The 11,281-nt window shown below is 32.0% G+C and overlaps 3 protein-coding genes across 5 annotated transcripts; all 3 read left to right on the top strand.

Moving 5' to 3' along the window:
* Nucleotides 1–1,090: 1,090 nt before the first annotated feature.
* LOC139089707 (methionine-R-sulfoxide reductase B1-like) lies at nt 1,091–2,709 on the top strand. Its single transcript, XM_070639306.1, has 4 exons — nt 1,091–1,236; nt 1,545–1,802; nt 2,315–2,419; nt 2,521–2,709. Exons 1-4 carry the CDS (start codon nt 1,146–1,148, stop codon nt 2,613–2,615), a joined length of 549 nt encoding a protein of 182 aa, XP_070495407.1. The 5' UTR covers nt 1,091–1,145; the 3' UTR covers nt 2,616–2,709.
* Nucleotides 2,710–4,444: 1,735 nt separating this feature from the next.
* LOC139089710 (uncharacterized) lies at nt 4,445–7,566 on the top strand. The gene is made up of 2 exons (XM_070639309.1): nt 4,445–6,213; nt 6,800–7,566. Exons 1-2 carry the CDS (start codon nt 4,942–4,944, stop codon nt 7,295–7,297), a joined length of 1,770 nt encoding a protein of 589 aa, XP_070495410.1. The 5' UTR covers nt 4,445–4,941; the 3' UTR covers nt 7,298–7,566.
* A 705-nt stretch (nt 7,567–8,271) lies between these two features.
* Nucleotides 8,272–11,281, top strand: LOC139089708 (uncharacterized). 3 transcript variants are annotated; one of them, XR_011544323.1, is made up of 3 exons: nt 8,301–8,381; nt 8,442–10,907; nt 10,960–11,281. XR_011544323.1 is itself a non-coding variant. In XM_070639308.1 (2 exons), exon 2 carries the CDS (start codon nt 8,693–8,695, stop codon nt 10,592–10,594), a length of 1,902 nt encoding a protein of 633 aa, XP_070495409.1. In that variant the 5' UTR covers nt 8,272–8,376; nt 8,442–8,692; the 3' UTR covers nt 10,595–11,281. The 3 variants fall into 3 exon arrangements, 2 of the variants coding, with proteins under 2 accessions (XP_070495409.1, XP_070495408.1); XM_070639308.1 differs by having other exon boundaries at nt 8,272–8,376; nt 8,442–11,281; XM_070639307.1 differs by having other exon boundaries at nt 8,442–11,281.

Raw genomic sequence — 11,281 nt, 5'->3', positions numbered from 1 at the left:
GGAATATGGAATGTAAATATTGAGGGATCTTTGAATGAAAAGTTTGAGGAAATTTGGATTTTTTGAGGTTTTTGGGAATTTTTTATGAATTTTTATCAAAAATTGACAGGAAAATTCAAAAAATTGACAGTTATAAGACACAAAAGTGTACTGAAACATCAACAGGTTGCTGGATCATCTGTCGACAGTCAATTTGAATGAGTATACTATCCAACGGTCGATAGAGACAGTAGAGGACTTTATATTGATGATTGACAGACTAAAGAGCCTTCTGAATGATATAGCCATATGAAGGATACCAAGGATCAGGCCCTCAAAGATATTCAAATTTCGTATATTATATATAAATGCGGGAACAATGCAGAATTGCATCAATTCAAGCACGAGAACCCGCGTATCGAAGCAGTAGCCAACTATAGAGCCAGCTTCAAGCGTCAACTGATGGACGGCATGGATCTTATATAATCTGTAGAATGTTGACAGTAAGGTAACAGTGCCGGTAATTGCCAAATGGGAGTCAGTGATAGACCTAGCTTCTTAGGAGATGTTTAAATGAAGTCATGGCAATGTTAGTAAGATGACAGAGCCAGCAACAGAGTCAGATGAAAAGCATTTTGTTATCTAAGCTCCACATAAAAGGCGCTAGATTCCTTAATATTCCGAACTGTCAAAAGTTTTCGAGCTGTATTTAGACATTCCTTACGCGCTGTAATGTTCCTTCGTGCACCCAAGTCAAGGACGTAAGTAAAGTAAGTACAGTTGGCTCAACTCGACTCGATTCCACACAAAATCTGGATATACTTTGCTCTACTTTCCATGATTCATAGATGACCTGAACGATCAGTAGAGCTTATTTATTTAGTTCAACGTCCACATCAGTTTTAACGGAAAATTCAAAAAACCTCCAGAACCCCTCAAATGTTTTTTTATTTGTTCCTAAACACTGATTCCGTTCATCTGTTTACTATTTTAGCCACAACAAATAAAGTGAAATTCCAACTTTCTAAAAAATAAAAAAAATAATTTTTTCTGCTTATCGGTCGTCGCGTCTCGTGACATAATCCAGATTTCCTTATCCAACAAGGTAATTGACAAGTCAATCAAATTAAGTTGGTGGTGGTAATACGAAGATATACTTTGAATCTATGAATATTGCTACTAACTTGATAAGATACAATATCGTTAATCGATTGAGAAATAGAAATACGTCTAGAATATTCAGTTATGCGCTAACAGGTGAGGACGTGTGGACAATTTTTTGTATATGTGTGCTGATTTTTAGTAGATTTAAAGGCAAAATTGGAATTAAATTGCTCAAAATTGAATGATTTGGAATTAAGTTTGAGGTCAAGATCATCCATCGACCTTGATATTTTAGAAAATCAAGTCACAGATGATGAGCACAAGTTGCATGATGTGTTAAACTCATTTTAGTTCATATTTAGGCGTGTCGGATAGACTTTCAATGTTTTATAGCTCGACTCAGTACAATTGAGACTAGCTTAATACTATCTATAGCTTACTATTGTTCCTCATCATTTCAGCAACCTTCATCTCAACGACAGCATCAAAATTCAACAAAAATCAAGACAATCAAACAATAAAAATGGAATTTGATAAGGAAAAGTTAAAGGAACGACTAACTCCGCTGCAATATCATGTAACTCAAGAAGCTGGAACTGAACGTGCTTTTACTGGAAAATATAATAAATTTTATGAAAAAGGAACTTATGTCTGTGTTGTATGTCATCAGGAGCTGTTTAATTCGGATACCAAGTATGATAGTGGATGTGGATGGCCTGGTAAGTGATGAGAGTCAATCTGAGATCCTCATCTGAGATTCTAATCTGAGATCCTCTTCTAAGATCTTAATCCAGTGGTGGGCAACCTGTGTGTCATGGTACCTCTTGGTGGTGGGCCCCAAGAGCCAATTCGAATAGCACAAGGCGGCAAAAAAAAAACGAAATCTGTCTTTAGGTAGACGTCATGGAGCCGCTACGTCAAATGCACGTTGCGCCGCACTTTTTTCGACGTAGCGTCAACGTGACGGCAACGCTGTGCTATTCGGGAAATCTGTACATGGCTTACGGTTGGTGGCATTTCCACTGGTGTGCCGCGGAATACAGGTTGTCCACCACTGAACTAATCAGAGTTGGCAGGACTTTGGGAATCTGGCTTTTTGGTTGGGAGGCGCTTCCAAACTCCAGCCCGGCCTCCAGTCCAGACTCTGAACGAGGCACCTACAGATTGGACTCTTGCCAACTCTACATCTAATTCACATCCAAATGTATAACTATGATATTCATAATTGCAGCATTCAATGACGTCTTGGAGCAAGGAAAAGTGAAATTACTTAGAGATGCGTCACTTGGCACTGTCAGGACAGAAGTACGTTGTAGCAAATGTGATGCTCATCTTGGTAAGTTTAAGATATGTTTTCAAGACTCTATGTCAAGGTCAGCCTCCATGAAGGCCACTATCTATGGATATTTAATAACATTTTGATTATATACTTTTTAGGGCATGTCTTTGGAGATGGACCACCACCGACTAAGAAGAGATATTGCATCAATAGCGCATCTATTGAATTTATTGAACCTGGAACCACCACATGATTGATAAATATTTAATCCAATTGCATGATATTAAATCAAATTTATAAATAAATGATGAAGATATAATAAAGTTAATTAATGCTTTTTAGAGAAATTATTAACGTTTTTTATTAATATTATATCCAGAGCTCCAAGTCGACTTGGGTTTTGTATGAAAAAGTCGATTTAAGTCGAAGAATTCGAGTAGTTGAACCCCCCTTTATGTTATTAAATGTTATACTCAAATGTTATATCTTGTTGGAACAAGCTAAATTTATTAAGCTACTTATAGCATTAATCACTTACTTACTTCCTTGGCAAAGTCTCGCGGGGACCTATTGCCGTATTTTGAGTTTATCGGAAGCTTAATTTGTCTTTAGATAACTTCTGTCAGTTTCTAATTCCAATCACTTTTGTATCGTTGCTCACACAGTAATTCCATGAGCTCTTAGGTCTACCTTGAGGTCTCATTCCATCCAAAAAGTCATCAGGTAGTCACTTTAAGTATTGAGGCATCATCAGGCTTTCTATTCACATGATCAGCCCATTTTCAACGATTTATTCGCAGAACTGTAACTGTATCTTGAAAGAACTCATAAAGTTCATTATTATGTCTGCTTCTGAATTCATCCCCATCTTTGATAGGACCGTAAATCGTTCTCGAAGGCACTTCTCTCGAAGACATCAATTGCTTCTTCATCTGCAGCCATAAAACAGAAAATGAAATTTAAATTTTGAAAAAATTCTTTTGAATTTTCCCACTCAAAAGCTAAAAACCATTCAATTGTTATCAACGCTTGTTGCTTTATCCTCCTCACGATCAAGCATCTTCAGCTGATAATTCAACATGTAAACACAAAAACTTATAAATTTTTCGCAATTTAATTTTAGTTAATAATTAGTTTTGTTTCAATAATTTAAATGTAAAATGTTGTATGTAATTGTAGTATTAGACATAAGGCAATGCCTTATCATCAAGTGAAGTTATGGTCAAATTAAATAAAATTAATTAAAAAAAAAAATAAAAATTCTTTAGTGCCAAAAAATTAAAATCAAGTTAAATTGAATTAAATACATTGAATCAAATACAATATTGCTCTATAAAGCGTCTTAAAAGCAATGGAATCAAACTTATTGTGATGACTGTTTTATTATTAAAAATTTGTTAGAAAAATTAGCCGGAAAAGTTGAAAAAAATTATAAACAAAAGAAAGAAAAAGTTAAAAATTTGGCCAAAAAACAATACAACATCACAGTGACAGTTAGAGCCTGGATCCTTAAAAATTTAATAAAAGTATAATGTATTCAAACTATTAAGTTAAGGATTTAATTAATAAAAAGTTTATGTTAAAAAGAAAGTGACAGTTGGACATGTTTGTATCTCTTCCTAAGTGACTCCTCATAAAAAGGTTGCAATTTTGATAAAAAATGACTAAAAACAGTCAAAATACTTGATAATGCACAACCATGAGTAGAGCTTACGTAGATTAATATGAATTCAGCCAGCATCTTATCGAGTTACACTTAGGGTGGCCAGAGGATTTTCGCAAAATATCGGGACACTTTTGGATAAAAAAATCGGGGTATTTCTAATTTTGGCACAATTGGGGTTGCTTTTAGGCTATTTTGACTCTTGATGTTCAAAAAAACTATTTAAATTACGTTAAAAACTTCCAAAAAAGTGCAGAAAATAATTGAAATTTAATCAAATTCGACTTTTTCGACATTAAATTTTCGAGAATTTGAAAATTTCGAACTCAACCAATTTTAAAATAAAAATTTACGTTACGAAGAAAAGGAAAAGTAACGGTCAAAAATAATTAGAATTTTAACGATAAAATATATTATTTTTTTAAAAAAATTAACGATCGTTTTTGATATTTCTTAGTTCAGGGCCTGAACTAGAACCTTCAAAACGAAATTATTCAAAATTTATCCCAAAATTCTAAAATTTTTCGACTTGTTGAAAAATCGGGAACATTTTGAGGCTTTGTCGGGACACAACAGCAAGGTACAAAACCAGGGTAAACGGATAGTGTCCTGTTATTAGCATTTATGTTTGAATTTTGAAATACCGTTAGAAATTATCTTAAATAATCAATCTATTCTTGAATTTAAGGCATAAATTTTAGTTCTTATCGATAATTAGTTGATATCTTGCAATTTACTTGATTAGTTCAGCAAATATCAATTAAAATTAACATTAAAAATTTTGAGTTTTAACCGTTAATTTTTTAATTTAAATTTGCATTGCTAAAAACTAATTTTTATTAAAATTCTTGCAAAACCGTACAAAATTAACTGTTAGTCTTTTTAATCGTTTACCCAGAGTACAAACGTACAGCAGATGGCTACCCCAAGGTGCACCCTCAAGCAATATTTTGAACTTAATAAATCAAACATTGATGAAGATAATTTTAAAAATATTTTAAAAAATTTAATTAAAGAAATTGAACAAAAACATTCACAAAAATTAGTCATTGACAATATATCCTTAGATAGTATTTCAATAGAATTTCAAAATGATCAACAAATAATAAAATTTTCAAATTTTAAAGTAACTGAAAACGACAACGACTACCTTAATGACATTATAAATGTCGGCTTATTGCTCATTTCTATTTTTGTTGATAATTGTGACATTAATAATATTTTAAATGAAAATAAACAATTGTCATGTAATAATCAAAAACTTAATCATATTCGAGCATATTTAGTGGTTCCAATGTGGATCCAGCATCAAAATATTGAAAATTTCATCGATTTAATTGTTAAATGTTTAAATGTTGAACATCAAAATTATAAATTAATTGAGACATTTAAGGATCACAAATATTTAAAAGATGTCAATTACTGCTGTACAAGTAAGAAACGCCCAATAGACAGCAGCGCATGTACAAATATCCAATCAAATCCTACATTTAGGCAATTTCTTAAACATAAAAAGGACAATTTTGATGAAAATGAGTTAAAATACATAATTAAGGTGCTGCTCAATGAGGTTCAGATCCAGCATGGATATCAATCTGTGCTGGACATTTTAACACTTGATAATGTCATAATAATAACTGAAAATAATCGACCGACACCAAAATTATTAAATATATCCACAAATAACAATAATCCAACTGAAAATGATTATTTAAAAAATATTCAGGATGTAGGCACACTCGTCCTGTCTATTTTTACTAATCCTGACCATCTGCTTGATACTCAAAATCACATCACTTACGAACAAAAATTTGACTGCATTTTGCAAGCTTTAGACACCCCAAAATACATTAAAAAATCAAATTTAAAACTTTTTGCTGACCTAATTGTATGCATGCTCAATGTTCAGCAACCAGCAAGTCCTAATGAATTCAAAAGTCATCCATACTTTTGGACAGATGATGAAATTTCAAAATTTATTGATAAAATTAATAGTCGATTAAATTTAAGTACGGATGGTGGCAGTAAGGATGAAAAAAGGAAGCAATTGATTGAAGTCCGTAAAGCTGTACTGGAAGCAAAATTACCAAAAGACTACAAATGGAAGAGCATGCTTGGTGACAAAATTTCATGTTTTTATCCAAATGATAGCAGTTGGACTGAATTGATCAAGTTTATAAGGAACAAGGTACTTGTGCAATTGGGTCATGTTGATATGTTGCTTATATTAGGGTTAACAGGACTCTGGGTGTTGCTACACATTATGGTGTCCTGTCAGCTGTGGTTTGCAGTTTTTGTAATCATATTTAGGGTCATTTGGGGCTGACAGGACAGCAATCAGACTATCAGATGCTGTGAAATGGCATCAGTGGCCTAAAACCCCCCACACCCTCCAGTGATCCATGGCATGTCTTAGTTGCCATCTATAACTGTCTCTAATGCTGGCATTCCTTTGACAGTGTCCAAGGTCTGAACCTTGTCTTTTGAAACCAAATTTTGCCCTTTTTCAATCAAATTTAAATTTAAAAAATTATTAAATATTTTAATCAGAGTGTGGCCGTCTCAAATTCAAATTTTTCGACCTTAGATCGTCAAAAAATTCGAAAATTTCGAACTCAACTTATTTTAAAATACAAATTTCCGTTACGAAGAAAAATTAAAAGTAACGGTCAAAAAAAATTTGAATTTTAACGACAAAAAATATTTTTGAAAAAAATTAACGGTCGTTTTTGAGAAAGCCACTCTCTGATTTTAATATTATCACAAAATTTTAGGACACACATAAGGATGACTGCACAGACAGCGAGAGTGAATATGTCGAGAATTATGAACCGATCACATCAAAGACTAATGCAAAAGCAAGTCGAGATCCGGAAGCATTAAAGCAAGTTTCTAAATTCTTCAATAGTAAAAATGGTCCAATATCATTTTTCATCGATCAATTGGACGATCTTCTGTATCTTTTGTTTAATCACTTCCGACTTTATGCTGATCATAAAATTATGAAGAAATTTTACTTTAAGTCATTTGTGTTTGAGAATCCAAAGGAAGCATTTGAAAGAATTGTTGAAGAACTGAAAGTAGATGAAAAACGAAAATTGAAATTCCAATCAATTCCATTACAACCTAAAGTACCGACCTCAAATATTTATTCAACTAATAGACCTCCGGATGTATCTGCAAAATTTAGAAATGATGTATATAGAACAAATTCAGTACGTGCAGCAAATACTGCTAATGCAACAAAAAAATACCTGAAACCACGTAAATAACGATAAAGTTCCAGAAGTATCAAGTCAATTGCTGGACATAAGGCCGAGTAGTTTCAGTCTGTTCCACTCGGGAAGTTAAATAATATTAATTTTTTAATAAATATGAAAAATTTTGTTTAAATTTCAAAAATCAGTTAAAAATTGTATTCAAAATTATTTTTTTAAAAAATGTTAAAATGTTAAAAAAAAAATTTAAAAAATTTTAAAAATGTTGAAATTTAAACAAAAATGATAAAATTTTTAAAAAGTGTAATAAAATTTTAAAAAAATTGTCACAATTTTTGAAAAAATGTAAAAAAAAATATAAAAATTATATGTAAACATTTTTAAAAAAATGTAGAAAATTTTAAAAAACTTGAAAGTTTCAAAAAAATATCAAAATTTTGAAAAAAGAAATTAAAAGTTCAAAAAAAATGTAAAAATTTTTAAAAAAATTTAAAATTTTTAAAAAATCTAAAAATTTCCAAAAAATATCAAAATTTAAAAAAAAATTGTAAAAGCTTTAGAAATATGTTGAAATATTAAAATTTTAAAAAAATTTATAAATTTTATAAAAATGTTAAAAAATTTTAAAAATGTTAAATAAATTTTATTTTAATTTACTATCAAAAATTGGATTAAATTAAGAACAATTTAAAAAAAATAAAAAGTTGGTGCCTTAAACTGGCTCTATCGCTAGATAGAGCCTCCCCCCTAACCTTCCCAACGGTAGATTTCAGGTTAAATTTATTAATTTAAAAAAATTTATATATCATGTTATATTATTTTCCTAACTTGCTATTTTGAAAGGGTGTAACTTTTCAAATTTTAAAACCTTACAATAGTTTTTTTTTTCAATTAAAAAAATCAAGCATTGGTCATTATTGTGTTATTTAAAAACTTTTTTTAGTGTTGAAAACCAAAAAAGTTTCTCAAAAAATCTCATTTTTGAGATTTTACAAATTAATCTACTTTATATGTAGATTGTCATTTTCATCTCAACGTGCATATTCAAAAGATATTTCAAAGATTACTACAGCATAGAAAACAATTTATGGGGAGCTCAACTACATCCATTTGATACAATTGTATTGCTTCATGTAAGGTTTGAAACAAAAAAAGCCGTTAAATTGATTTGGAATTTGAATTGTATTATATTTTGTAGGAACTGATGCTATGGCTCATAAGTGATAAGAAGCTACATAAAAATCAGAAATAAAACAGCATATCCAGTGTATCCGACATCGGATACATCGTAAAGGAACCTAAATATCACCAAAATTCATCTATACAGCACAAATGGTATAAATCTTCCTGTGATTTATATTAAGTCAAGCTTTATCGCTTCCAAATCAGCAATTCAAGCCAAAACATCAAAATTAGCAAAGTGGGAATTAAGGATATCATAATACAGTCATGAATGAGTCAACTGGAACTGATTATCAAATTGAAATTAAAAAGGAACCGCTTGATCCTGAACATGAGCAAGTAAGCTCATCGTGCATTGAATATCAAGACATTTTAGAGCCACTAGAACTAAAATATGAAGCAGAAGATGAGCAAGTTGAGGAGCATGCAAGAGCATGTGCTGTAAATCAGCCTAAAAGACAGCATATTAAGGCATACACAAGAGATAATTTTGAGGATGAACTTGAAGAATTTTTTAGAATTTACAAGAATTTTGGCAGTAAATACAAGGAAGAGCTGATTGTCAGGAAATGTTATGGACATTATGGACTTACTGGACCAAAAGTCAAAGTGCTTGATCTCCTGACAAGCAGCATACGCATTTTAAGTGACACTGACCATCAGCCATCAGAAAATCTTGTTAAAGTGCTGATAATTCCAACTGGATATCCAAAAACTTCATTTAATCCAGCACATGTGACGTCATTTAGACAGCATGTTAAGCACATTAATCCAGACTTACCAAAAATAGACCTAAAACGTGGATTAATCAGCATTAATGACTGTAATTTTGTAAATATAGCCAAATTATTCGATAATATTAAGGATGTTAAGGCAGTCATTGACGACGATGACCAATTGTGGACAATTTTTGAGTTTGATCCACAAAAAAAGCCATTTGTACCCGAAAATTCAGCATCAATTGACCAAACAGCATCAAAAACAATCAAAATTTCATTAAAAGATTTTAAAAATTTAACGGAAGTCCAACCAGATGTTAAAATTAAGGAGGAACCGCTTGACAATCTGGACCCAGCCATATGTGATGTCAAAATTAAGGAAGAAGTCAATGACGACCAGCCATTAATATCAAATCTGCCTTTATACTTGACCGATGATCAGTCAGGCACATCCCATCAGGACACATACATCATAAGAGAACTTGACGTCAAGCAGGAACTGACTGAAGATGAATTTTCATATTTTACATCAAATTTACAACAAAATGACAATGATGAGGATGAGTTCCAATACAATACAGTCAATTCCTTTAAATCAGACTTGGCAACAAGACGTAGTGTCTCACATACGGTCGTGTCCGGTAAGTCTGACAAGTCTAAAGCAGAAGCAGCTTTATTAGCGATGCAGGAACTAATGAAAATTGAGCAGGACAAGAGACAGGAACGTGAACGATCAGCAGCTGGACTTAATCAAGTTGATAAGCCAAAAACAATGAATGTGTCACTAAATGTCAATGGAATTAGAGTCGTCACTAAAGTGTCACTTCCAAATGTTAGTGGAACTGCCAAAAAGCCAGTCAAGTCAATTGAGGAAGAATGCAAGTTCCAATGTCCAATATGCTTTATAAAGTTCAAAACTGACGGTCAACTTATTGGACATAAAAGAATCCATGATACAGCCAAGGCTAAGCTTAACACAGCGGACATGACCAAAAATGTCTACAAGGAAGTCAAAATGAGAATTGAGCAGATTGGAAGTAGACGCAGCATTCATGTCCTACTGCCTAATTATGACTATGCCTTTATAGTGACCAACTCAACAGCCAATAAGCTGTACATGAAATGCTTCCGACAAGCATGCGAAGTTAAGGCTTACAGCACTAATGATGGTAAATTCTTTGTTAAAGTTGGTGATGAGCATTGTCATGGCTCGGACAGGGAAGTCATCCTGTCCAAAATTGACGAGAAAAAAAGAAGTGACTTGGAAAAGACGGAAGTCATCAATAAGAGTGTCCAGGAAGCAATTGCACAGAAACAGAAGCAAAAGAACTTGATGGAAGAGAAGAAAAATGCTTTAATTGAGAGAATTAAGAGATCACAGGAGGCAGCAAGTAGCAATGGCGACGGTAAACGATCAAGTCGTGAAGTTAAAAAAAGGAAATTTGAATAAAGGTTTCCGATGTGGTTTGCCGAGACTAGCAGGAAGGCTTCCGGTTAGTCTCTAAAAATCAATAGAAATATTCTAATATTCTATAGGTCACACTAGAGAAAGTATCGTAAATGGGATGGGAATTACCGTGCTTGGATGGAATCCACATGGAAAAAGACGCCCTGGTGCTCCAAAAGAAACCTTGGCGTAGGAAAGTAATGCGGGAAGGTCAATTAGATGTCAAAACAGAGAATATGTCCAAGCTTTGTGTCAGTAACAGAGTCAGATGGAAGATTTTGTAATAACCTTGACTCCAAGTCGGAGCATGTTTCTAGTAAGTAAGTAAGTAAGTAAGTAAGTAAGACACTCATTTTCATGATTTTCAGCTTCACACTGCTCACAAAATGGCTTCACATGTGTTAAACAATTTACATTGTTTTATTTTTGTTGTATTTTGATAATTCAATTGAAATTGAAGGAAAATTTAACGTATTTTTTGAACTCAAATATTAACGGTAAAATTTTATTTAAAAGTTGCTATAAAAATCTAAATGTATGCTATAAAAAAATGACTTGAATGAAAAAAGTTATGAAAAGAAACATTTAAATGTTGAAATTAATTATATAGGTAAATTTAATAAAAGTTAATTGATGAATAAGAACTAAATAAATAAAAAAAAAAAAAAGTTAATTGATGAATAAGAACTA

The sequence above is a fragment of the Chironomus tepperi genome, unplaced genomic scaffold (assembly GCF_022539635.2).
Source record: "Chironomus tepperi strain 1889 unplaced genomic scaffold, CSIRO-AGI_Ctep_v1 contig_195, whole genome shotgun sequence".
NCBI lineage: Eukaryota > Metazoa > Arthropoda > Insecta > Diptera > Chironomidae > Chironomus > Chironomus tepperi.
This window is presented reverse-complemented; position numbering and strand designations above follow the sequence as displayed.